This window comes from Microcaecilia unicolor, chromosome 14 (assembly GCF_901765095.1).
Source record: "Microcaecilia unicolor chromosome 14, aMicUni1.1, whole genome shotgun sequence".
Taxonomy (NCBI): domain Eukaryota; kingdom Metazoa; phylum Chordata; class Amphibia; order Gymnophiona; family Siphonopidae; genus Microcaecilia; species Microcaecilia unicolor.
The window spans coordinates 41,001,855-41,028,880 of NC_044044.1; the positions used below are offsets into that span (position 1 = coordinate 41,001,855).

General features: G+C 44.0%; 1 protein-coding gene across 3 annotated transcripts in view; it reads right to left on the minus strand.

Moving 5' to 3' along the window:
- Window positions 1-27,026, minus strand: part of ADAMTSL4 (ADAMTS like 4) — a 125,234-nt gene that overhangs the window by 15,913 nt on the left and 82,295 nt on the right. For all 3 annotated transcript variants that reach the window (XM_030187103.1, XM_030187104.1, XM_030187102.1), the window contains 5 exons: window positions 24,619-24,755; window positions 10,183-10,387; window positions 9,221-9,396; window positions 7,150-7,258; window positions 4,118-4,363 (listed from right to left, as the gene is read on the minus strand). In XM_030187103.1, coding sequence (XP_030042963.1) covers window positions 4,118-4,363; window positions 7,150-7,258; window positions 9,221-9,396; window positions 10,183-10,387; window positions 24,619-24,755 — 873 coding nt within the window. The remainder of the gene's footprint in view (window positions 1-4,117; window positions 4,364-7,149; window positions 7,259-9,220; window positions 9,397-10,182; window positions 10,388-24,618; window positions 24,756-27,026) is intronic.

The window sequence follows — 27,026 nt, forward strand, 5'->3', positions numbered from 1 at the left end:
GAGTCTACACCATTATTGATATTTTGTTGACCATATGTAACGTTGTTTGGATCACTTTATTCATTTTCCTTGCAACCATGGTTCACCATTCTTCTATTCCTGTCATTTAGAGCATTAGACCTTCCATCAAGCACCCTCTAGATTGCCCACAAGTTAGATATCTTACAGATATTTGCTACTCTACTAGTGTGTCGTCTTCTCTATTGGTAGACAAACATAAGTCTCTTAAATGTTCACTCTCTTTGAGGTAAACATGTTCTCATCTGGGACATGATTTTACACTATAAACTACATATTGCATGTCTAGTTGACCCTTGATAGCAGATGAGAATATCATGTACTTACATCAAGTGACCCTTCCTGGTTATACAAACTATGTAGTCAAGTTTGGCCATTCTTTTTTTCTCAGCTTTAAAAGTTCACTTGTTACCATCTCAACCTGCTCCACTCTATAACATTCGACTAAAGCTTCTTTGCTACCCCCCCCCTCCCAAGTCAAACTTCCTGTTATATCATCCTCCCCCTTTGTCAACCTCATTCCAACTCTTACAAACATTAATTATAGATCATTGCATGCAATTCTTCTGTCCAAGAATTCTCTGTCTGCACCCTGCATCAATGACCTTTCCTTGCTTTTCGCTGATCTATATCTAAGACAGCCTATTACTAAACTGACATAGCTTGCATACTGTCCTAATCTCCACATGGTCTGTACTCTTTCATGATGCACCCTATACCTTGGTCAAATCATTATGTAATTACATTTCTCTGTCCTCCATATAGTGCTCCTAGAAAGAAACCACAAGCCACTTATCCATATAGGGACCTTAGCAAACTAACTGGAGATTACCTCCAACAATCTTCCTTTAACTACATATACACTATGTCAAGATAAGAAGGACCCTTGGTTTAGCCGAGCTCTATATTTACTAAGAAGACATCTAGGGTATAAAGTGCAAGCGAGTATGGAGGAAACCTGAACATCTGTCTCTCTTAGCAAATTTAAAGGGCTTGCTCATACTTACAAAACAGAAATTTCAGCTGTTAAACAGCAATATTTCTCTACTCAAATTGCTAGAGCTCCTACTACATCATCTAAATTATATAAGATCGTCAAATCTTGACCACTTGCAATAAGTCTTTATATGCCTCAGCTTCCTCGCCATCAGCTCAGGATTAGCCACATCCTTTTTTAAAGAAGGTGATAGATCTCCAGAAACAAATCAATCAGCTCTTCTAGAGAAGGAAGCTTCTCATATATCCGAATTTCATAGTACTTTCTCTACATTTAATATTCCATCAAGTTCGGCAGTTGCCAAGATGCTACCTTCATTGAAGTGTACTACAGTCCCATATGATCCTATACCATCTGCTGTTATCAAACATCATCTCTTGATTGTACTACCATATATATATATAGGTAGACAGATATAGCTAGATATTTATTTATGGCATTTGTACCCCACATTTTCCCACCTATTTGCAGGCTCAATGTGGCTTACATAGTACCGTCAAAGGCATTTGCCCAGTCGGTGGATAACAAATACAAAGTTGTATAGTGATCATATGAGGTATAAGTGGAGGGTCGAAATGGATGATATCAGATGTTTGTAACTTGTTTGTCCCAAGGAATCATGCCTGCCCCCTGCAAAATAGCTCACATCAGACCAAAGGTTAAAGATATTAATTTAGATTGTAACCGCTGTACAAACTATCAACCTATTGCCAACTTATCACACCTCTCAAAACTCATTGAGAATGTTGTTGCTCTACAACTTCATGACTTTGTTGAGAAAACAAATGTACTGCTTCCACATCAAATAGGATTCTGTCAAGACTATTCTAGTAAGACTAACTTGATAGGGTTCATTGCTTATGTCCAGTACCATCTTGATCACGGTAAATCTGTACTGTATACTTTCCTTTGATTTCATAGTGGCTTTCAGTTTTATAGATCATTCTCTCCATCTAGCCAGATTGAGTGAAATAGTTATTTCTGAAAATGTGCTTGACTGGTTCTGATCATACTTGGTCAACTGGCAAGATGCCCTCTCGCACATGTATACTTTATGCAGTGGAGCCTCACAGGGATCTATTTTGGCTTCAACACTCTGTATGAGTGTTAATAGTTGAGCAAGTAAAATAGTAATCTTTGGATATAACCCCGTTTGTATACGCTGACAATATACAAATTCTTACTTGTATAGACCCCTCTGATTCACATGATCTATGCCCTGTTAACTTTAAATTAAACAATGTTGCTGAATGGTTTTTGTTTCATCATATGATCCCGAAGACGGCTAATTCCAAAACACCTATTATTACAGAAGATAGTATAACAGAACCCATTATTCCAATTAAAGTTTTAGATACTAATACATCAACTGTATCAACATTAAGGATCTTGGGTATTACATCACTTTTCATACACAAATATCCTCGATAATACAACGTTGTTTCTATAGACTACAAATGATTTCTTCTATTTGACTTTTACTCCAGCAAACTGCTCTCCAAATCTTGGTACATGCTTTGGTTATCACTACCATGTCTCAGAACAAGGACTTAGGCTTTCAGATACCTGATAGCTTCAAAACATCCAGAATACATCTGTCAGACTCATTTGTAGGGCTAGGAAATATGACCATGTGACACTCATGCTCAAGCATGAGCACTGGCTACCATTTCTACATCGTATGACACATAACATTCTCCTGCTGGCTACCCACTCTTTCTATTGCATCTTCTGATACTTTTCCCTCCAGGTAGATCATTATGATCACGTCAGCATCAATTGCTCATGGTTCCAACCATTAGACAGATAAGATATGATCATATTCATTGCAAAAGTTGTAGTGTGGTTGCCCCCAGGTTCTAGAACATTCTTCCTATAGAGTTATGGTTTGAAACCTATCTAACAAGATTTCAATCTAGGCTGAAAACATTCTTATTCAGAGATGCCTTTTCCATTTATAAAAAGAGAGGGGAGGAGTGGAGGACCAGAGGTGGGCCTGAAGACCCCAGCAGAATGGCATATACTTTTCTTTTTCTTTTCATACTCCTTTTTCCTTGACTTCCATTGTATTTTATTTTATTTACTTAAAATATTCAATAGAGAAGACAAAGGAAAAAATATATATGACAATTGTACATCGCTCAGAAGGCATTAGATGGGCAATATAGTAAAAATTTAATAAACTTGAAAATTAAGGATCTGTGGAAAGAGATTCCCTTACTCCCTCCACCCCCCCCCCCCCCCAATAAAAGTGTGAGCAGCTTTGAAAGGGTGCAACCTTTTGACCAAGTCACATATTTGTTGCTAGGCAAACACTGGCACAATAAAGAAAAATAAATATTACAGCACTGTGGGAAACTTAAATCTGCCCAAAAAGAGCAAAAACTCAATAAAAACAAAAAAGTTATGTTTGTGCAGCGCTGCGTACGCCTTGTAGCGCTATAAAAATGCTAAATAGTAGTAGTAGTAGTAGTAGAGAGAGAGAGAGAGAGTGTAATAGAACATGGGCAGACTGACAACTGCAGTACTCCATTCATCCAGACAGTGGCACTGTACAGCAAGACAGAAGCTTTCCTCCGGTTCATAAACTCATTCCCCCACTCCCTATATCCCCCAGCCCCAATTTAATGAAAAGCACATGCAGAGATAAAGCAGCCAAGAGAATGGTTTACACCCATTTCACAAAGGAACTCAAAACACTTGGAAGCACACTAAATATTTCTGGGACTGGGGGTGAGAAAGTTTGAACATAAGTGCCAGCCTTAAAAGGTCCATACCAAGAATCCAAACACAAACCAAGAGAGAACTTTAGTTTAAGGTGATGCAGAACCACAAGAAAACCCTCCCTTGCACTGTAGACAAGAAAACATTTTAGCGAATACTTAGCCTGTCTGATTCAAGGATAGACACGAGGATACAGAGCCTGTTACCTCTAGGACGGGCACAGGGATACAGAGCCTGTCACCTCTAAGACTGGAGGACTTGGGGGATGGGAACAGAGCCAGTCACCTCTAGGACTGGATAGCTCAGGGGTGGACACAGGGATACAGAGCCTTTCACCTCTAGAACAGGAGATGGGGGCAGGGACTTTATCTCTCTCACCTTTCCCACAGGTGACTGTACACTCTGTGTTTCCCACTCGTCTCCAATAAAAGTCCGGTAGTTCAGGCCAGTGCTGCACTGGAGGCTCTGACAATGGGGGGATGCGGATGTTTCGCTGAAGGACCCCTGGTGCACGTGGAGAATTCCGCCCTGGAGGCCGCAGCCGTGGGTTTGGTCTTCTCGACGGATTCCCCGCAGAAGTCACTGGATTTAACAGGTCACGTGAGGACAGTGGAGTCAGAGCACCTACAGATAAAGTAATGTGGAAAGGTCAGCCCAGCCTGGGGACCCATCAAAAGAGGACCTTTACCCATCCCTTAATGCCTGGTCTTGGCATCTAAACACAGAGGTAGCAGGCCTAGCCCTAGCCAGTCAGCAACCCTCAGTAGCATGCAAAAGCTATAAATACAATCCAGTAGGTTTTGAAGTTTCTTCATAATTTTGGCATGATAAAAAGAACCAGAAAACAGGACATTATTGGAGGACTATTGATAACGCACAATCCTTCAAATAATCCAGGCATTACTGGAAGATTAATATCCTGTCTTCAGCCAATCCAAATATAGTATTACTGGGGAATTAGTGCCCTGTCTTCAACCAGACTGAACATTACTGGGGGATTCATACCCTGCCTTCAACCAATCTGAATGCTAGTGAGAAATTAATGCCCTGTCTTCAACCAATCTGAGCATTACTGAGGGATTAATCTCCTGCCTTCAGCCAATCTGAGCATTATTGGAGGATTAATGTCCTGCCTTCAATCTGAGTGTTACTGGGGGATTAATATCCTGCCAATAACCAATATGAGGATTAATGTCCTGTCTTCCATCAATCTGAGTATTACTGGGGAATTTATACCCTGTCTTCAACCAGTCTGAGTATTACTGGGGGATTATTGTCCTATCTTCAACCAAACTAAGTATTACTGAGGGATTAATGTCCTGCCTTCAACCAATCTGAATGTTATTGGGGGATTAATATCCTGTCTCAACCAATTGAGTATTACTGGGAGATTAATGCCCTGCCTTCATCCAGTCTATGTATTACTGGTATATTAATGTCCTGTCTTCCAACTCATCCGAGTATTACTGAGTGATTAATGCCCTGTCTTTAACCAATCTGTGTATTACTGGGAGATTGTTAACCAGACATCACTGCGGACACCCAGGCCAAAGTATCGGCCTGCTTATCTGACATTGCTGCCTGGATGTCCAACCGCCACCTGAAACTGAACATGGCCAAGACCAAACTTATTGTCTTCCCACCCAAGCCCACTTCTCCTCTCCCTTCACTCTCTATCTCAGTTGATAACACCCTCATCGTCCCCGTCTCATCTGCCCGCAACCTCGGTGTCATCTTCGACTCCTCCCTCTCCTTCTCTGCGCATATCCAGCAGATAGCCAAGACCTGTCGCTTCTTCCTCTATAACATTAGCAAAATTCGCCCCTTCCTCTCTGAGCACACCACCCGAACTCTCATCCACTCTCTCATTACCTCTCGCCTTGACTACTGCAACCTACTCCTCACTGGCCTCCCACTTAGCCATCTATCCCCCCTTCAATCCGTTCAGAACTCTGCTGCACGTCTTATCTTCCGCCTTGACCGATATACTCATATCACCCCTCTCCTCAAGTCACTTCACTGGCTTCTGATCAGATACCGCATACAGTTCAAGCTTCTTCTACTAACCTACAAATGCACTCGATCTGCAGCCCCTCCTTACTTCTCTGCCCTCATCTCCCCTTACGTTCCTACCCGTAACCTCCGCTCTCAAGACAAATCCCTCCTTTCAGTACCCTTCTCCACCACCGCCAACTCTAGGCTCCGCCCTTTCTGCCTCACCTCACCCCATGCTTGGAACAAATTCCCTGAGCCCATACACCAGGCCCCCTCCCTGCCCATCTTCAAATCATTGCTCAAAGCCCACCTCTTCAATGTCGCTTTCGGCACCTAACCACTACACCTCTACTCAGGAAATCTAGACTGCCCCAACTTGACATTTCGTCCTTTAGATTGTAAGCTTAGCAGGGACCGTCCTTCTTTGTTAATTTGTACAGCGCTGCGTAACCCTAGTAGCGCTCTAGAAATGTTAAGTAGTAGTAGTAGTACTGGGAGATTGTTAATCGATATGAATATGAAAGTAAAGGTATCCCCCGTAAGTAAGCACCAAGTTGTGAACAATTTATGGGCGTCACCACTTCCATGATGGTTTCTTGGTAGACTTAGCTTAGTAGATTGCCATTTTCTTCCCCAGTCATCTTAACCCCCTGGCTAAGTCCAGCTACTCATTGTCAAACTGAAGGTGGTTGGATGGCTGAGTTGATCAGAGGCCGGCTACCTTATAGACATTCCAGTGTAGGATTTGAACTTAGTTCATGGGTGCAGTAGGCAACAGGGCGGTGAAAGTGGAGTCGGAAGCAATTTTGGATGGACTTGGAGTCGGTAAAAATGTACTGACTCCCACTCCAACTTCAAAATAAAAAAATATTATAATATATTTATTATTTTGTACTTATATAAACATATCTTTGTGCTGGATCTAAAGTTATATTTACTGGTACTTTAGATCCAGGACAAAAAATGTAAAGCCTAATATCAGTAGGAGTCGGACAATAGAAAAATAGAAAAGCCTGGAACTAGAGTCAGAGTCGAACGTTTGGTGTACAGACTCCATAGCTCTGATAGGCAAGTGACCTTATTACAAGGCCTCATATGAATATTTTGGGGGGATGAATGTCCAGTCCTCTAACCACCCTAGGAATTACTAGGAGAAAGATTAATATCATATTTTCCAAAAATCTTGGCACAACTGGGGGATTCATCTCAGTCAGGTTTATGGGAATCACACTGAGTTCCAGTCTGTGACAGCTGTGAAGTAATTGTTGCGTGTCTCATCGGTGTCTTCAAGAACAGACATACAAAGAGCAACAGACATACACTGACTCTCTCATCTCTGCACACAAACATACATCTCTTCCATACCCACGTATGCACATATATCCCCACCTCCATATCACACAAGGATGCCTTACTGGGTTCCCTTTGTGGATCTGCAAAGGCAGGGACGGGATGCTCTGGTTGAGGGAAGAAGGGTAGGTAGAAACTATAGGAAACACCTGGATTATCCTGCTGGAATATCATCTGTGGAAGAGACACGGAGACATGGGTTAATTTGGGGGTGATTTGGTCAAGCAAACTCCTATATTCTACCTGAACATGTAGCTAAAATTAACCCCTCCCCCTTTCAATAAAATGAGAACATAGATGGGAACCTCCAAATCTCCTCATTCCACCTTTCAAACTCTGGTCAGGTTTAGAATACGCCCTGACACTTTTCTGACAGCTGGGAAGTCATCTTTAGAAGACAAGAGAAGGATAGACTCCGAATTCCACAGATAAATCCCAGCCCTCATAAACTCTCCTCCAGAACAAAAGAATCTGAACCAACCCTGTGTTACCTACAGGGACTAGTCAATATCGGGGATCAGGGGCATGAGCTTAATGAAAACTGCAAGGTGACCTACTTTTGAAGTGAGAGTGCTTGTATGAGGAGAAGCCAAAAAAGTGAGGTCTTTTCAGCTTGGAGAAGAGACAGCTGAGGGTAGGGTTACCCTACGTCTTCTTTTACGAGGACATGTCCTCCTTTTGGACTTCTTTAGATATGTCCTCCAGGTTTTTTTTTAATTTTTAGGAAAATATTCTCTTTTTCTTTTATGTTCTGATGACCAACACAGCTACCCACATGAGAGAAACCATCTCTGGCCTATTAGTCAGTCTAGACACTTGAGGTGTTAAAGAGAGAGAGAGGCATTGCTGATTTCCTCTCTGTTTCCCTGCTGGTTGAATTTGTCAAAGGACTTTTGTTTGTGCAGCACAACTTTAAGCATATATCAAACAAAGTTATTCCTCAACAACTTTGACTGGCTTCTGAGATATTCACTCTTCTGATAAGCACACTTGGGCTCAGTCAAATTCAAATCTGGACGTTTTTGAAGAGTAGATTATTATCTACTGCTGTACTGTAAGTCAGACTGTTTGATGTGTGTTCACTAACTAAAAGCTATTTACACATTAGCTGGGATTAAATATTTCTTTAGCAAAGGTAGCAACCAATTAAATTGTTTGTATCCTCTTTTTTTAAATATGGTAACCCTAGCTGAGGGGGGATATGATAGAGGTCTACAAAATCCCGACTGGAGCGGAACTGGTAAATCTGAATCAATTGTTTACTCTCTCAAAAAGTATAACGACTAGGGGACTGCCATGAAGTTCCATAGTAGCACATTTAAAACAAATAGGAGAGAATATTTTTTCACTCAATGTATAGTTAATCTATGGAACTCGTCAGAGGATGTGGTAAAAGCAGTTAATATAGCTGAATTTAAAAAAAGGTTTGGTCAAGTTCCTGGAGGAAAAGTCCATAAACCATTATTAAGGTTGACTGGGAAAGCCACTGCTTATCCCTGGGAATGGTAGCATGGAATTTGTCACTTTTTGGGACTCTGCCAGGGTCCTTGTGATTTGGACTGGCCACTGTTGGAAACAGGATACTGGGCTACTATCTAGTCTGACCCAGTAGGGCATCTCTTATTTTCTTAGTCACATCTCCCAGGAGGCTTTACAGTATTCAGTACAAATGATGAAAAAAATAGAAACCGCATTCTTAAGAAGAGGGCTTCCATTTATTTTACTCTGGCCCCTTTGGGAGTCTCTTACACAAATAAATATGTCTCCCATGAGTGGAACAAACACTTCTAGACAAGTTCATTGACAAGTCACTACTGAATGTAGCTAATGAATAAATAATTATTTAGAAAGTGAGGGGGAAGAATATTCAGTGAAAGGGTAGAGCTCCAAATTTCCAGAACCTGTAACTACCAGTAGTGCACGTCCCTTTCTCCCATCCCTCAGCAATGAACATTCTCATGCCATGGACCTCCCCAGGGAAAGAACATTACAGTCACTGCCTCTCTGTACTCAGCCCTGTACATGCTATTTGCCCAGTCAGCTGGACCAGGTCAAGGCACACGGCTGAAGCAGAGTAGAGGTTACAAAGTCAAGGGACAGGATTCCCACTGCCCCACGTCACCCCACTATTCTCACATAGACGTCCAGTGGTTCTGTGGTGGGCCCCCGTGCCATGAAGGACTCTGCTCCCGAGGGGTCTTCTCTGCCTGGCCTCATATATTTGAAGGCGGTGCCCCCAGCCTCGTACGTTCCAGGGGGGTCTACAGCCCAGTTTCCATTGATGACTGATTTGCCAGAGCGCGTCCTTAAAACTGTGAGACACAAAGAAGGAGAATGTCTGTTGAGAAGATGCCCTTGTGAGCTGAGCACCCTGCCAGCACAGGCCCCTGGTTTTTCCTAAGAAATGGGATCTTTCACAAGTCATCAGTTCTGGGAGCTGGCACATGCCCAAGTGGCTACTGCTATCTAGTGGGCTAAGATGGAGGTCAGCTCCTGATCCAAATTTACAACATCCCAACTAGACCTGGGCAGTTTTAATTCAAGCTACATGATTCCTTAAAATAAAATAAATAATTCTTTCCTGTCTTGAGGACATCATCATGGTATATTTAAGGCAAGACTTTTACAGCCTGACCCAGAGACCCAACAGCCAATCACACTGTCAAAACATCCACTGTGAATAACCAGGAAAACTTGCACACAATGGGTTTTTGGATGTATGCAAATCTATCTCATGCATAGTCATGGTGGATATGGAGAGAACCTGGCAGGCTAAGGGGTCCTAAGGACAGATTAAGGGAGCCACTTTGCTCCATTCTTGCAGAACAACTAGATCCAGGTCTGGTTTTGCCCCATTGCGTGCCCAGGGAGGTACAGTAGTTCCCACTTCTCTCTGGTGAATCAGAACTACAAGTCCCTACATGCAGTGAAGCAAAAACCAGGATTAAATCAGCCTGTCATTTAAAAAAAAGCAGATTTGGCTTGTTACATTAGTCATACTGAAAGAACTAAGTGCTGGATTCTAAGCTGCGATGAACGCGAGATGGAAGTGAGTGTGACCTGCAGGTTGTGGAACAGGGGGGCCGGGGTTCCCTCACCAAGGTAGTTAGGGCTCCTGCTGTTCTCAGTCACGTTGATCTTGGTGGCTCCTCTTGGTATCTCCAGGATCTTATGGTAGCCGATGGGCACGTTGGTGTCATTGAAGATGCCAGCTAGGAACCGACAGGTGGAGCTGTCACCGCCACACATCCCACAGCTGTCCAGTCTTGCATTAGAGCCCAGGATCCCATCACAGCCAGGCCTCTGTGGTGGGGAGAGAGGAAAGGGAGGTTGAGCAGGAGGGAAATACTGCACAGGATGCCAAGTGCTAGATGCAGGGACCTCACGGCTGCTCACTGAAGGATCACATGGGTGTGTGGGAGGGAGGCGGGAAAGTGCTGGGATCTGACATCTTCATCTATCCAAAGTTGTAAAGAACCAGAAAGAAATACAACTGGGCAAACTGGAAGGGCTGATTGGTCTTTATCTAACTTCATCTGCTATGTTCTAGTATCTTGGCAAGGAGCACCCCCTTTTGGTCAGGAGATTCCAACTTAATATTGCGGTTACCCGTTCCTGAGGGAGCTCAGCTCTATTGTACCTGATATTAGTAGTCGTGGTTGATACCTCAGAAAAAGGGTAAACAATATAAACTAACCACAGCTCAAAGCTGTAAGGGAGACAAAAAAAAACTCCTAAAATTTAGGATTTGCCTTTAGGGTGTAAAGTTAGTCACAAAAAAGGTAAGTTGTCAATAAACAGTGTTTTTATTCGTAGCTGCTAAAATAAAGTTCCTTTTTTTGGAATCCTTCTTTCATTTGCCTCACTTTCGTTTGGTTGATGCTGATAACCAGGAAATCCAGGGTTCAAATCCCACTGCAGTTCCTTGTGATCTTGGGTAAATCACAGCCCTCCATGGCCTCTCAAGGTACTGTGGGATTTGTGGTCCCTGCTTCTTCTCTGTGAAAATCAGCACTACAGGCCCCAGAATACAACTGGAGAAGGTGACAGAAAAGCCTATCTGCATAAACTTTGTCTTCAGCACATGTTTTCGGCACCAAGGGATTTTTCCTCCCCAGAAATGACTGAACTGTATTCTTGACTCTAGGCCATGATGTCTGATATTGGTTTTCTAACCCAGTGCATTCTACAGGCCAGACTGAGATAGGAACTGGAAACCCAGGAAAGAACGTCCGCAGCATAAGGGACAGGCTGACCTGGTCCTGAGTTTGCTCCCATGCTGGGAATTTGAGCTCTGATTTAAGCAAAGCCAGGACTGGATCAGCCTCTCAAGTGCACCTGGATAAAGTGGTGACCCTAGACCTTAGTGACATTACCTGGAGCCATAGAGCAAAGGCCTGGTTCGCTCACTGAGCATGTTCACATCTGGTGAGGCCTGACAGAACTCGCAGCTCCGTGATCCACATGAATGCTGCCTGTGTTATAGAGTTTGGGACAGGACGGATGGAAGGAAAAGGGAGGGGATGGTTTGCTAGCCACATGAAGTTCTGCTTTACACTCTTCCTCCTCTCCCCATCTAAAGGGAAGCGTTGGAATGGCAGTGGATAAATGAGAAATATTAATCCACTGTTTGACTCTCATGTGCTTTCTTCGAGCAGCAGGCCATAGGGCCTGAGAGGGCATTGCCGATGTTTGTCCGTATGCCGTATTCGTCAGTGTGGGGATGGAACACGGTAAATAATACTAGATAAAGACCAAAGTGGCCCATCCAGTCTGCCCAGGTGAGGAATTTGTGCATATAAAATTTCCAAATGCAATTTAACACCAACTTCCCTGTTGCCTCTGTTCCACTTCCAAACCCATCACAGGCTCCCCCTCTCCAGGCTTTTTTCAAGTCCTGATGTGGCAGTTACACTGCATTCATGTGCACGTGTCAAACTACAGGGTCCTTTTACTAAGCTGCGGTAAGAACAGGCCTTACTGTCCCAACGCAAGTCATTCCCAAGCGCTAAGGCCGTAAAACCTCCAGTTTTCTATTTTTTTCCATTACCACAGGCGTACTTACGGACAGAAAGGGCTCCTGTGTTATCCATGCGCTAACCAGTTAGCATGCAATAATGTAGATGCACTGGTTAACGCAGGAAAGCCCACTCTCTGCCCTTCACATGCCCCTTCAAAAAAAAAAAAAAAACCAACACATTATTTAGTGCATGGTTATCACACACATATTCAAAAACTAGCACGGTAGTCCATTTTTTGCTCATTAACACCTAACACAGTTTAGTAAGAGGATCCCTTTAATAAACGGACATGTTAATACCAGAATTCAGCGAGAGGGGGGTCCAGAGCCCGAGGTGAAGGGGCACAATTTAGACACCACACGTTTGACCCCCACCGGTGCCAACCCTTTCGACCCCCCCCTTCCTGCTGCTGCCAACCCTCCCAGCCGCCGTCAGGTACCTTTGCTGGCGGGGGTCCCCAACCCCCGCCAGCCAGCCGAAGCCCTCTTTTTTTTTTGTTACATTTGTACCCCGCTCTTTCCCACTCATGGCAGGCTCAATGCGGCTTACATGGGGCAATGGAGGGTTAAGTGACTTGCCCAGAGTCACAAGGAGCTGCCTGTGCCTGAAGTGGCACAGCGCGGCCGCGTTGCTGATCTGCAAGGCTTCTGTTTCTGTGAGTCTGACGTCCTGCACGTCACAGAAACAGAAGCCTTGCAGATCAGCAACACGACCATGCCAGAGAAGAGGAACTTGCAGGATGTCAGACTCACAGAAACAGAAGCCTTGCAGATCAGCAACGCAGCTGCACCAGAGAAGAGGAACGTGAAGGACGTCAGACTCACAGAAACAGAAGCCTTGCAGATCAGCAACGCGGCTGCGCCGGAGAAGAGGAACATGCAGGATGTCAGACTCACAGAAACAGAAGCCTTGCAGATCAGCAACGCGGCCGCGCCAGAGAAGAGGAACGTGCAGGATGTCAGACTCACAGAAACAGAAACCTTGTAGATCAGCAATGCGGCTGCGCCGGAGAAGAGGACTTCGGCTGGCGGGGGTTGGGGACCCGCACCAGCAAAGGTACCTGACGGCAACAGCGGCAGTGGCGGAGGGTTGGCGACGGGGGGTGGGGGTCGAAGGGGTTGACGGGGGGGGGGGGGGCCCATGCCCCCATGTAGCTACGCACCTGGTTAATGCATATGTGTCTTACTGGATTAAGGCAGTTCGGCTATCTGAGAAGGTATATCACTCTACCCCCAATTCCTACACTCATGAACCATCTCATATACATGGAGTGTCAAGAGGTCATTGTTATGAGAGACCAGCCCTTCAGTTAGGATCTAGCCGCTCCTGGTTCAAGGGTCAAATGACCTTTGAGTAGGCCCAGAAAGAGGACAGCTCCCCTCTCCTTCTTTCTTTAGATCTTACAGTCGGTGCTGGGGGGAGTGAGGGGGAATCATCCATCACCACTGAGAGGGGGAAAGGGGTAGAGGGAACAGAAGAGGATGAGTTAGAGTGAAGGGGTGAGGAGATCCAGCAGCAGAAGGATGGAGATTTGTGAACTCCTAAATGAACCCATCTGTGCAGGGCTGAGACTGCCGGGAGTCTGGCGGCTGGGGGTACACGTGTTCCCTCCACCCCATGGAGAACACACTGTAAGCTGTCGGAAAGATTTCAGCTTAATGAGCATCACAGACGCCACTTTCAGCTCATGATCTAATGAGAATAAAATTATCCAGCTTCTCTATACAACACTGGCCCTTCACGACTATTTTTGGATTTTGGAATGTTTTTTCTTAGACAGTTTATTTTTAAATTTATTAGTGGATTTAGTGATTGTGGAAAATGCTAGAAGCTGAAGCTCGGTATTTATCCACAGAAAAGCACTGCCGTGTGATACACCCATATCAGCCCCCCCCCCCCCCCTTCACAGAACAAGTAGAAACTGGATTAAGGGGCTCAGCTGTGGCTCGGAGTCTGTGAGAGAGTTCAAGGACTAGCAGCATTAGGACTGGAGTTGGGGGTCTCTGAGAGAGTTCAGGGGGCTGGGGTTGGGGGTCTCAGATCCCAAGGGCTGGCAGTACTGGGACTAGGAGGGGTCTCAGAGAGCTCTGGGATCAGCAGTAGTGGGGCTAGGTTTGGGGGGTTCAGGGGGCTAGGGGCCTGTAATTCTTCTGTTCACAGCCTATGTATAATGAATGTAGAAGCCCTCTACCCCGGACGGAGCCTCCTCCTTCCCTCAACATTTCAGCCAGCATCTGCAGCTCTAACTCTGCTCCTTTTCTTGTTCTGGCTCCTTTAGTATCAACAGGGATGTCTGAAAATGGTTTACTCTGACTTGGCCCCTTCAAAGCATCTCCAGTGTACTTAATCCTCTCCCTCATCACTCACGATGCCACTTCTGATGGCAGGGTACACTTTATAAGCTTTAATCCCCTCCTCTTTTTTTTTTTGTTTAAATTTTGGGATTAAGAAGGTTTGTTTTTCTCTTTTTCACTGGTGCCTTCCAGTATTCTCGTTTATATCTGTACCAAATGGAACTGAGAAAGGGAGTCAGAGGTCTCGAAAGCCCCAGGGCTGCTTTTACCAATGGGCAAAGGGGGCAACTCCCCCGGGCCCCCTCTCAAATTACTTGAGCGTGCTGTTCACCGCTGCTGCCTTGATTTTCTTTCCTCACATGCTATTCTTGACCCACTACAATCTGGTTTTCGCCCTCTCCACTCAACCGAAACTGCGCTTACTAAAGTCTCCAATGACCTATTACTGGCTAAATCCAGAGGTCAATATTCCATCCTCATTCTTCTTGATCTTTCCGCTGCTTTTGACACTGTTGATCACAGCATACTTCTCGATACCCTGTCCTCACTTGGATTCCAGGGCTCTATCCTTTCCTGGTTCTCTTCCTACCTCTCCCTCCGCACCTTTAGTGTTCACTCTGGTGGATCCTCTTCTACTTCTATCCCTCTGCCTGTCGGCGTACCTCAGGGTTCTGTTCTTGGCCCCCTCCTCTTTTCTATCTACACTTCTTCCCTTGGTTCATTAATCTCATCCCATGGCTTTTCCTACCATCTCTATGCTGATGACTCCCAAATCTACCTTTCTACCCCTGATATCTCACCTTGCATCAAAACCAAAGTTTCAGCGTGCTTGTCTGACATTGCTGTCTGGATGTCTCAACGCCACCTGAAATTAAATATGACCAAAACCGAGCTTCTCATTTCCCCCCCCAAACCCACCTCCCCGCTCCCCCCGTTTTCTATTTCTGTTGATGGCTCTCTCATTCTCCCTGTCTCCTCAGCTCGAAACCTTGGGGTCATCTTTGACTCTTCTCTCTCCTTCTCTGCTCATATCCAGCAGATTGCCAAGACCTGTCGTTTCTTTCTTTACAACATCTGTAAAATCCGCCCCTTTCTTTCCGAGCACTCTACCAAAACCCTCATCCACACCCTTGTCACCTCTCGTTTAGACTACTGCAATCTGCTTCTTGCTGGCCTCCCACTTAGTCACCTCTACCCTCTCCAGTCGGTTCAAAACTCTGCTGCCGGTCTCATCTTCCGCCAGGGTCGCTTTAATCATACTACCCCCTCTCCTCAAGACCCTTCACTGGCTCCCTATCCGTTTTCGCATCCTGTTCAAACTTCTTCTACTAACCTATAAATGTATTCACTCTGCTGCTCCCCAGTATCTCTCCACACTCGTCCATCCCTACACCTCTTCCTGTGCACTCCGCTCCATGGATAAATCCTTCTTATCTGTTCCCTTCTCCACTACTGCCAACTCCAGACTCCGCACCTTTTGTCTCGCTGCACCCTACGCCTGGAATAAACTTCCTGAGCCCCTACGTCTTGCCCCATCCTTGGCCACCTTTAAATCTAGACTGAAAGCCCACCTCTTTAACATTGCTTTTGACTCGTAACCACTTGTAACCACTCGCCTCCACCTACCCTCCTCTCTTCCTTCCCGTTCACATTGATTGATTTGATTTGCTTACTTTATTTATTTTTTGTCTATTAGATTGTAAGCTCTTTGAGCAGGGACTGTCTTTCTTCTATGTTTGTGCAGCGCTGCGTATGCTTTGTAGCGCTATAGAAATGCTAAATAGTAGTAGTAGTAGTAGATATCTTGCAATTCAGTTTTGAATTGGAACCTCAAGTCAGACTCTGCATGTACAGCCAACAAAAGAAATTCAATAGTTTTTGTTTTTGTTATTTTTTTTGCCTTCATATCTCTAGTGTGATTCTTTGTTTCATATGTGATAGTCTGTAATTTGTGCTTGTGACCAAGGTACAGTATTCTGCTAGGAACTGGTGTGATACTGATAGTGCTGAGATTTCATGGATAAGTTTGTTCTTTGAGTCCTGGGAGTAAGTGTTGTTATGGTATCTGAAGTGTGTTTATACACAAGTTTGTACATAGTGTTTTGCATTGGAGGGCTGGTGCGTTGGCCTTAGAGAGATTGCATCAAAACATTAATATAATTTTAGTTTGTTATAATATGAGACGGGGTTTTAGAACATGTTGCAGAATCTGGTTGTTTTATAGCAGACTTTTGTCTGATCACGTTTAAATGGTAAGACTCTGCCTCTTTAGGATTTTTAAATACAGTTGAATGGTTTCCATAGATGTGTATGTGGTTTAATGTTCATAAGTGCATGAAGGAATTGAGTTTAAAATATGTATCATGCCATGATACAGAAATCCAAAGCGGTTTACATATATTCAGGTACTTATTTTGTACCAGGGGCAATGGAGGGTTAAGTGACTTACCCAGAGTCACAAGGAGCTGCAGTGGGAATTGAACTCAGTTCCCCAGGATCAAAGTCCACTGCACTAACCACTAGGCTACTCCTCCACATGAAAGCATTACTTGTGAATAAAAGTAGCCAGCGCCCCTTCCTCAGACAGCAATCCCTTCACATTGTCCCAAATTTATACCCACATGCACCAGGAGAAAAATCTTGCTCATTGGCCTTCAGCCTCACTCTTTAGGATGGGCCACCCTTGGCATCTCTGCTCTGTGGTCTAGCATTTTCCTCCCCTCCCTTTTGCTCCAGCCACTCCCCCTCCCCTCCCCTCCCCGCAAAAAATAAGCAAGCAGTATAGGTGTGGAGCTGCTGTCTAGGCAGCAAAGTTGAGGGCTCTGCTGGTCCTACCTCTTCTGTCATGGACTTCCTGGTTTTTTATTTATTTATTTAACATATTTGTACCCCACATTTTCCCACCAATTTGTAGGCTCAATGTTGCTAACATGAAACCGTAAAGGCTGTTGCCAATCCGGTAACTATACAAATAACATAGTGTAGAGGACAGGGGGATCAAAAAAGCAGGGTATAAAGGGTAAAAGTGGTCAATTTGCTGTGTTGCAGAATATAGGGACTTATGTTGGATCCTTTCCGAATATGCTGGTCTTGAGTGATTTCCTCAAATTAAGATGATTGTGGATTGTTTTCACAGCTTTTAGCAGTGCATTCCACAGTTGTGTACTTATAAAGGAGAAGGTGGATGCATAAGTGGATTTATATTTGAGACTGTTAAAGTTAGGGTAATGGAGGTTTAAGTATGAACGGGATGATCTGGATATATTCCTGGAAGGTAGATTGATTAGGTTTGTCATGTATCCAGGTGCTTCTCCGTTAAGAATTTTTGTGGACTAAGGTGCAGATTTTGAAGGTGATACGTTCCTTAATTGGAAGCCAATGCAGTTTCTCTCAAAGGGGTTTAGAACTATCGAATTGCCTAGACCCAGTCCCTGGCATTCACCCAGCGGACAGGACATGGACCAACTTCGAGATACTATCGGAGAACAGCATCTCCCAAACGCTCAAAAGATTTGCCAAATCTCACTGCAAACTAGACATATGCCCAAACAACCTGATGACATCTGCCCCTCAACAATTCATAAACGACATAACGAAACACCTGAATTACATGTTACAACATGGACTCTTCCCGAAGGAAAAGGAAACATCTTACTCACCCCCATACCCAAAGACACAAAGAAGAGCGCTAGTGAACTAACTAACTACAGACCGGTAGCATCCATTCCCTTAATAACCAAATTAACCGAAGGGTTGGTAACTAAGCAACTTACAAATTATCTAGATAAATTTTCTATACTTCACGACTCCCAGTCAGGGTTTTGGTCTAACCACAGTACCGAAACAGTATTAGTAACCCTCATGACTAAATTCAAACAAACGATTACATCTGGTAAGAACATACTACTTCTACAATTTGACATGTCAAGCGCCTTCAACATGGTTGACCATGGAATCTTACTACACATCCTTGAATACTTCGGAATCAGAGGCAACGTCCTCAAGTGGTTCAAGGGATTCCTAACCGCAAGGTCATACCAAGTAAAATCTAACTCGACTATTTCAGCCGCATGGGTACCTGAATGCGGAGTACCACAGGGATTCCCCCCTCTCGCCAACTCTATTCAACTTAATGATGATACCCTTGGCAAAAATACTATCAAATCAAAACTTCAATCCATACACCTATGCGGATGACGTAACGATCTACATCCCATTCAAACAAGACCTAAAAGAAATATCCAATGACATCAACCAAAGTCTTAAAATCATGCATTCATGGGCGGAAGCATTTCGGCTGAAACTCAATGCAGAAAAGACCCAATGCCTAATACTAACCTCCCAACACAACAAGAAACAATACACCGCCATCAACACACCAACTCTAAACCTTCCTATTTCAGAAACCCTAAAAATTCTTGGCGTCACCATTGATCGACACCTAACACTAGAGAACCACGCGAAAAATACAACCAAGAAGATGTTCCACTCAATGTGGAAATTAAAAAGAATAAGACCTTTCTTCCCAAGGAGTGTCTTCCGTAACCTGGTACAATCAATGGTGCTCAGTCACCTAGACTATTGCAACACACTATATGCCGGCTGCAAAGAACAAATAATCAAGAAACTCCAGACAGCCCAGAATACTGCAGCTAGACTCATATTTGGCAAACCAAAATTTGAAAGTGCAAAGCCCTTACGAGAAAAATTACATTGGCTCCCACTTAAGGAACGCATCACGTTCAAAATATGTTCACTAGTTCACAAAATTATCCATGGAGATGCACCAGCTTATATATCTGACCTAATAGATCTACCACCTAGGAATGCCAAAAGATCATCCCGCACATTCCTTGATCTGCACTTCCCCAGTTGCAAAGGAATGAAATACAAACTAATGCATGCGTCAAACTTCACCTACCTGAGCACACAGTTATGCTCTATCAAAGAGATGGGTCTTCAGTAATATGCGGAAGTTCATTCTTTTGTGGATCGATTTCAAGCTGCGTGGCAGTGCGTTCCATATCAAAAAGATAAACCCATGTGAATATGCACAAGTCGCCTATCTAACTTTCGAACTGTTTCTTAAAATCTGCTTGTATACTATTACTTTGCTTTTATCATCATGCTACCAAGATCATGTAATACTAAATGTTTATTTTACTAACATTCTTCCACTACTCATGATGTATTGTAAGCCACTTTGAGCCTGCAAAGAGGTGGGATAAGGTGTGATACAAATGCAACAAATAAATAAATAATCTGGCTGCTGAGTTTTGGGTGGTCTGTAGTTTCTTTGTAAGTTGTTCTTTACATCCTGCATATATTCCGTTGCAGTAGTCTAAGTGGCATAATACCATTGATTGTATTAGATTACGAAATACTTCTCTCAGGAAGAAACATTTTCTTTGTAGTGGAGTTTATTTGGCTTTCGAGTGTTAGATTGCAATCAATTATAACACCAAGTAATTTTATTGTGTTGAGATGAAAGGATAAGGCAGTGCGTTTTCTCAGTATTTAGTTTCATTTGAAAAGAATTTGCCCATAAGTTCTTGGTGTTCAAACCAAGATTAATTTCATTGGTGATTTCAGACAGGTCGTGTCTGAAAGGAATGTAAATTATAAGTACATAAGTATTGCCTTACTGGGAAAGACCAAAGGTCCATCGAGCCCAGCATCCTGTTTCCAACAGTGGCCAATCCAGGTCACAAATACCTGGCAAGATCCCAAAAATGTACAAAACATTTTATACTGCTTATTCCAGAAATAGTGGATTTTCCCGAAGTCCATTTAATAACGGTCTATGGACTTTTCCTTTAGGAAGCTGTCCAAACTTTTTTTAAACACCGCTAAGCTAACAGCCTTTACCACATTCTCTGGCAATGAATTCCAGAGTTTAATTACATGTTGAGTAAAGAAAAATTTTCTCAGATTTGTTTTAAATTTACTACATTGTAGCTTCATCGCATGCCCCCTAGTCCTAGTATTTTTGGAAAGCGTGAACAGATAATGCATAGATGAACGGGTTACGGCCTAGATTGGATAACGACTTGGCCAAATGGATCAACATTATGTTGAAGAGTGTTGGGGATAATGGTGAACCTTGGGGGACTCCACAGTCCGCTTTCTACGGTGGTGAAATGTTTGAATTAGATTTTACTCGATATGTTCTAGAGGTTAGAAAGCCCTTAATCCATCTATGTACATTTCCACCAGTCCCGAAGTAATCAAGAAGGTTTAGTAGAATGTCATGGTTTACCTTGTCAAAAAACACTCGACATGTCAAATTGGAGAAGTATGCTTTTGCCTAAGGCTATTTCCTGCTTGAAGTTGGCCAGAAGAGTGATTAGCACAGTTTCAGTGCTATGAAGGGGGCAGAATCCTGATTGTGATTTGTGTAGTATAGAGAACTTATCCAGGTAGTCATTAAGTTGTTTGGTCACCATGCTCTCCATCAGTTTAACAAAAAGTGGGATAGATGCAATTGGGCGGTAATTTGTGAGATCATTGCTTTTTTTCTTGGTGTCCTTTGGTATTGGAGTAAGATGTTACCATGTTCCAATGGGAAGAAATCATGTTGGAGCATGTAGTTTAGATGAGATGTTAGGTCTGCAATAAAGCAGTCAGGAGCGAATTTAAGTAAGTGATTAGGGCAGATGTTCAGTTTGCAATAGGAATTGGAAAATCTATGAATCGCCTGGGTAACTGAATCAATGGTGAGGGGAGCAAAAGTTTGACAGGATTTGATCTACTGGTTGTTCTCCCAGAACTGGATCCAGGCAAGTGATGAAATGATCCATGTCTAAGTTGTGCTGAGGAAGTGAAATGCACAATTTTGTTACTTCTTCCTTAAAGTATATGGCAAGATTGACAGCAGGTGGGATATCAGTATTGATAGAGATGAGTAAGTTAGTATCTGTTAGTTTATTGACAAAATGAAATAATTTCTTCAGGTCTTTGTAGTCCGGGCCTATTTTAGTTTTCTAGTAAAGCCTTTTGGACTGTCTTATTGCATATTTGTATTTTCTGTGTGTTTGTTTCCATGTATTGCGTGTATGTTCATTTTTTTTTCCATGCCCGTTCAAGTTTTCTGGAAAGTGTTTTGAACTTTCTTAGTTCATCATTGAACCATGGCGTCGAAGCTTATCTTTTAGATGTTCTTGTTCTAACAGGTGCTAAAACGTCTAGTATGCTTCATTCTGAGAGGTAATGTATAGAATCTGATCGTGCTACTACTACTACTACTTGACATTTCTAAAGCGCTACTAGGGTTACGCAGCGCTGTACAATTTAACATAGAAGGACAGTCCCTACCCAAAGGAGCTTACAATCTAAAGGACAAATGTACAGTCAGTCAAATACGGACAGTCAAATTGGGGCAGTCTAGATTTCCTGAAAGGTATAAAGGTTAGGTGCCGAAAGCAACATTGAAGAGGTGGGCTTTGAGCAAAGATTTGAAGATGGGTAGGGAGGGGGCTTGGCGTAAGGGCTCAGGAAGTTTATTCCAAGCATAGGGTGAGGCGAGGTAGAATGAGCAGAGCCTGGAGTTGGCGGTGGTGGAGAAGGGTACTGAGAGGAGGGATTTGTCCTGTGAGCGGAGGTTACGGGCGGGAACGTAAGGGGAAATGAGGGTAGAGAGGTAATGAGGGGCTGCAGACTGAGTGCACTTGTAGGTAAGAAGGAGAAGCTTGAACTGTATGCGGTATCTGATCTGAAGCCAGTGAAGTGACTTGAGGAGAGGGGTGATATGAGTATATCGGTTCAGGCAGAATATAAGACGTGCAGCAGAGTTCTGAACGGATTGAAGGGGGGATAGATGGCTAAGTGGGAGGCCAGTGAGGAGTAGGTTGCAGTAGTCAAGGCGAGAGGTAATGAGAGCGTGGACGAGAGTACGGGTGGTGTGCTCTGAGAGGAAAGGGCGAATTTTGCTGATGTTAAAGAGAAAGAAGCGACAGAGGAAAGGGCGAATTTTGTTGATGTTAAAGAGAAAGAAGTGACAGGTCTTGGCTATCTGCTGGATATGCGCAGAGGAGAGGGAGGAGTCAAAGATGACTCCGAGGTTGCGGGCAGATGAGACGGGGAGGTTTCATTATCATATATCATTTGCCAGAATACCTTAGTGTCTATTTGGCCTCTTTTGCTGTATGTTGTATGGTCATGAGTACGGTGTAAACCCTTTGTACGCCATAATAGGGTTAGGTTTCATTTGTAGTGGTCAGAGCAAGGAGTTTCCGACTAATTAATATATGTTATTCGTAAGTTATGCTCAATGGACAATTTATAGGAGAATAGGTCATTTAAACTACAGAACCAGCAAACATTGTGACCTAGATAGCGACTCCATGCCTTGATACTGCACTAGTTTCAGCAGGAAACTGCTTGGCTGGCCCTGGTGGGGAGAAGGGGCCCATCTGTTAACCAAGGGGCAGATGATCAAAACATCGGCGCTGTTCTAAACAGCGCAGAAGAACAGCGTAGAACAACAACGCCCTAACGGTCAAAGCTAATGAGATGCAAATCACTGAAGACCTACCTCTTCAACAGAGGATACCACAATGATCCATCATATGAACTCTACATTCGGAATAACAGATAAAGCTGTGATGCATTAATCTCTTTATACTTGATTGCTTAATTTCCACTATGTCTCCCATGTTCGTTATGTAATTACCAATTGTATCTTTTACTCTGGAATGGCGATAGCCATGACGAAACAATGTAAGCCACATTGAGCCTGCAAATGGGTGGAAAAATGTGGGATACAAATGCAACAAATAAATAATAAATAAATAAATATAGGTACACTCATAGCTTTGAGCATTAGGGAGTTTGGCGGGAGGATTGTGCTTGTCGCATGCGCAGAAGAGTTCAGCGATAAGCTCGGCTCCTGTGCGCTTGCGGCTGGTAAAACCCAAATGTGAAGCCCACAATGGCTTCTGCTTTCCGCAGCCTAAATATAAGCGTTTTTAATTTTGTTTTTCTGCATGCTTATATTTAGATACAAGTAACAGATGCCAATGTGTGCTTTGGTTTTTTTTTAAAGCATGACCGCTTTAAATTTAGATGCAGGAACAAGAAGTCCAACGTGTGCTTCTCGTCGGGGTCTGCTGTTTCTCACAACCAGTGCTCGAGGGCTTCCAAAACCTATCAAAACTGGTAGATTTTGCAGAAAGAATCATGAGAGAAGCATGAGAATCGTGGGAAATCCTCTCTTCCAACACCCTAACGCCTGCTCTGACCTGGCGTTATTTTTTAACAGCGGTAGCATCTTTGTTTCAGGCACTCTTTTCTGATCATTGTGGAGGAATACAAAATAGATTAGATTGTGCAGGGACAGCAAAATACCCAGTGGACCTAAATGTTAACTCACCTTGAGCTACTACTGAAAAAGGTGTGAGCAAAATCCAAATAGTATGCAAATGAGGTCAAGCTCATTTTATTTATCTGCGCTAAGGCCTGGCGCGCTCATTGTTTGCTGTTCTAGACCCCTCTGATCATTCTGCAATGGTAAATGCGGGGCACTACTATGGTGCTACTTTTATCTAGCGCCCGTGTTTACTTTTGATCATCGGCACCCAAAAGTTCAGAATGCAAAAGCCAAAACCCTGCCCTGCAGTGATTCATGTGCACAAAAAGTGAGTTTCCATATAGCTCTATATTCCTTAGACAATACTGATCTGGGCCTGGTTTTACCACTGTGCATTCTGGGAGATGTAGTTCCTGTTGTTTCTGTAAGGAAATCAGAAGTATGAGCATACAATGAGGAATAACCAGCACTGGACTAGCTTGTGTAACTGACATGGAGCCCACTGTTAACTCTGTATGGTTGCTAACAATTTCATGTCAAAAAGGGTGGCTGATCCAGTCCTGGTTTTAATGCTACTGCACACATGGACCTGAGGCTCTGATTTCTGTAAGAAAAGCTCTCTGTGTTCATGAGAGTAAAACCAGGACTGACTGTTCTGAATATTAAAAAAAAAGAAAAATGGAGCCAGAGAATTTTTGGCCAGTCCTGGTTTTGAACTTACATCCCAAAGCAGTGTGGGATTTGCAGTGCCTGATGTGAGTCCCATAATGGACCAGCATGGGGTGGTCACAAACTCAGGACTGGCTCAAAATCTCCTGCCTGGAACTGGGTGACAGAAACACCGTGCAGTTTTACTTTATTGAAGGCTAAGCTGATGGGACTGGTACAGCCTGTACCTTCTGCAGCACCTACCAGGCAGCGGCCGGCGACACATATATCTGTGGATGAGGCCTTGCAGGGGGTGCCATCCTGCACCTTCTCTGTGTGGCGTACATAGAAGCGGTAACCCATGGGGCGGCAGTTCAGCTCACACTGCTGAGATCCGTGCACTGCAAGAAAACACAAACAATGCGCTGAATTAGGACTCACCATACTGTGGTGGAGGTGAGGGAATGAGAAAAGCAGGTCTCATGGTCACTTATTCTTCCTTTATAAGGTGCCCTGGGGGTTATGGCTGAGCCATGTACTGCTGTTAAGGCGACTGCTGCTGGGTGGCCAGAGCAAAGTGCTTAGAAGTGAGTCTGGAGAGCTGCATCCTGCTTCTCTGGCCACTAGAGGGCACTGCACAGGCCTAAAGGGAGGTGATGTACGATTCCCTTAAGATTAAACCTATATGACTGGGAGTAAAGAAAAGGGCAGCATATGAGGGAGAAAAACTACTTCCCAGGACTTCCAGAACATTTTGAGGATATCAGTTCACATCACATGCTCATATTTTACTCTGATAGGATTGTGGGAGGGGAGGGGGGTTCCTTAGGGTTCTCACCAGCCACACAAGGTATGGAGCTTGTTCTTGGGAGATAAATAATATTTTAAACTGGGGGCCCCAGCGTAAATTTAGAACTCTGGCAGGCACGATCCCCAGCCCTTCCTCTGTGCCAGGATAGGGATATTATCTCTCCCTCATCCCAGAGAGATTTCTGGGAGTCTTGTTCTGTAGCTCTTCACTGTTCCTCTGCTGACATAGCAGCAGGTGGGGCCCAGCTGGCTCCCCCAAGCTCCAGCGCTGGTACGACCTCAGCACTGTCTCCAGCAGACATCCCCTTTGTTACATTATCTGTCATCACGCCAGAGTGAATTCAGATAATAAGACAGTATAGTTACTTATCTGTAATGTAGGTTCTCCGTGGACAGCCACATATAGGTGACATCATCCGACAGCTCCCATTAGACGGAAAAAGCTCTCTAATAGCTTAGAGGGTTTTTTTTTTTTTTCAAACCCTCTGAGCATGTGTAGTGTTCCCCTTCTCCTATAGCTAGGAACACTCAGGTACTTTCCCTTCCTTTTCCAGTGTGTCTGTAGCTAGTGCCGGATGGCCTTGACGGGAGGAGGGTGGGTTGTGTGGCTGACTTATCCTGCTGTCCACAGAGATCCTATGTTACAGATAGTAACAATACTTTCTCCTAGAACAAGAAGGCTTCGTCGGCCACGTATAGGTGACTCCCTAGCCAAGGGGTGCGTCTGACCCTGTCGTGCTGACCTTGTCGTTGCGCAGCCCTCGAATAGCTGTGGTAGGCCAAGGTGGCTAGTGTGAGAAAGAAGGAAAATAAAGAGTCGTCCTGGTGTGAAGTGCGCGTGCGACGGTTTATTGTATACTAACAACCTGGGGAAGTGAATCCCCTTATTTCGTAACCATTAGGATTAACATGCAACCTAATTAGGTAGGAAGGAGTAACTTCCAACAGGCTGCTTCAAAGCCCTGTGAGGAGTGATAATAACTGGGATGGTTAACCCAACTAGAGCCTTAAGTGTGGCTCAAATGCACAGTGTTAGTCTGTGGGAAGTCTTAGTTCTAGACTGAGTCTTCTTGGCACCGGCGTATTGTGAGGCCCATGCTGGTGTCCCGTAGCCCCTGTATTGGGTGCTGGTCTGCCCATTGTGCTTCTGCCTGGTTAAACGTCGCTGAGCTGGCCAGATTCCAATATTCAGTAGCACTTAACCGGGTAGTACCATGGAGTATCTCCGCTAATTGGCCATTCTCTAATCATTTAGGTTAGGGGTGGTCTGGGGCACAGCCTAGGTGCTGCCAGTTCTTATCAGGTTAGAGATGATATTCAGTTTACAAACTGGCTAAGTACGAAGAAACAGGACAGCAAAATAGCCAAATTAACTGGGCACCAGTCTAAATATTAACCAGTACATACCTGGATATTCGGTGCGTGCCTAACATTGAATAGTTCAGTGTATGACTAAGAGCAGCTTACAAGCCACTTACAAGGCCTGATATTCAGCCCACAGTGGTATCTTTAAAAAAATTGCCTCAGAAATTGTGGCTCAAAGGAAGCCTTGGATATGTACACCTGCAAGGGAGCAGGCATAAATCTTCACACATGTTTTACAAAATACGTGTGTAAATCATGACTCTGCCCTAAGTCCAGGACTGGATTGGACTTCCAAAGGGATCAGGACAGGACAGGAAAGGACCTTGGGCAAGAACAGTTCTCACCACTGGCTCCAACAATCCATACATAAGGAATATGACATGTAATGATCTGCAAAACTGCCTTTCTAAAATTAGGGGGGGGGGGATCAACAGCCCAGCCACAAAGCACCCAACATGGTGAATCTGTGCCAACACCGTAATGGAATCCTAAGAGCA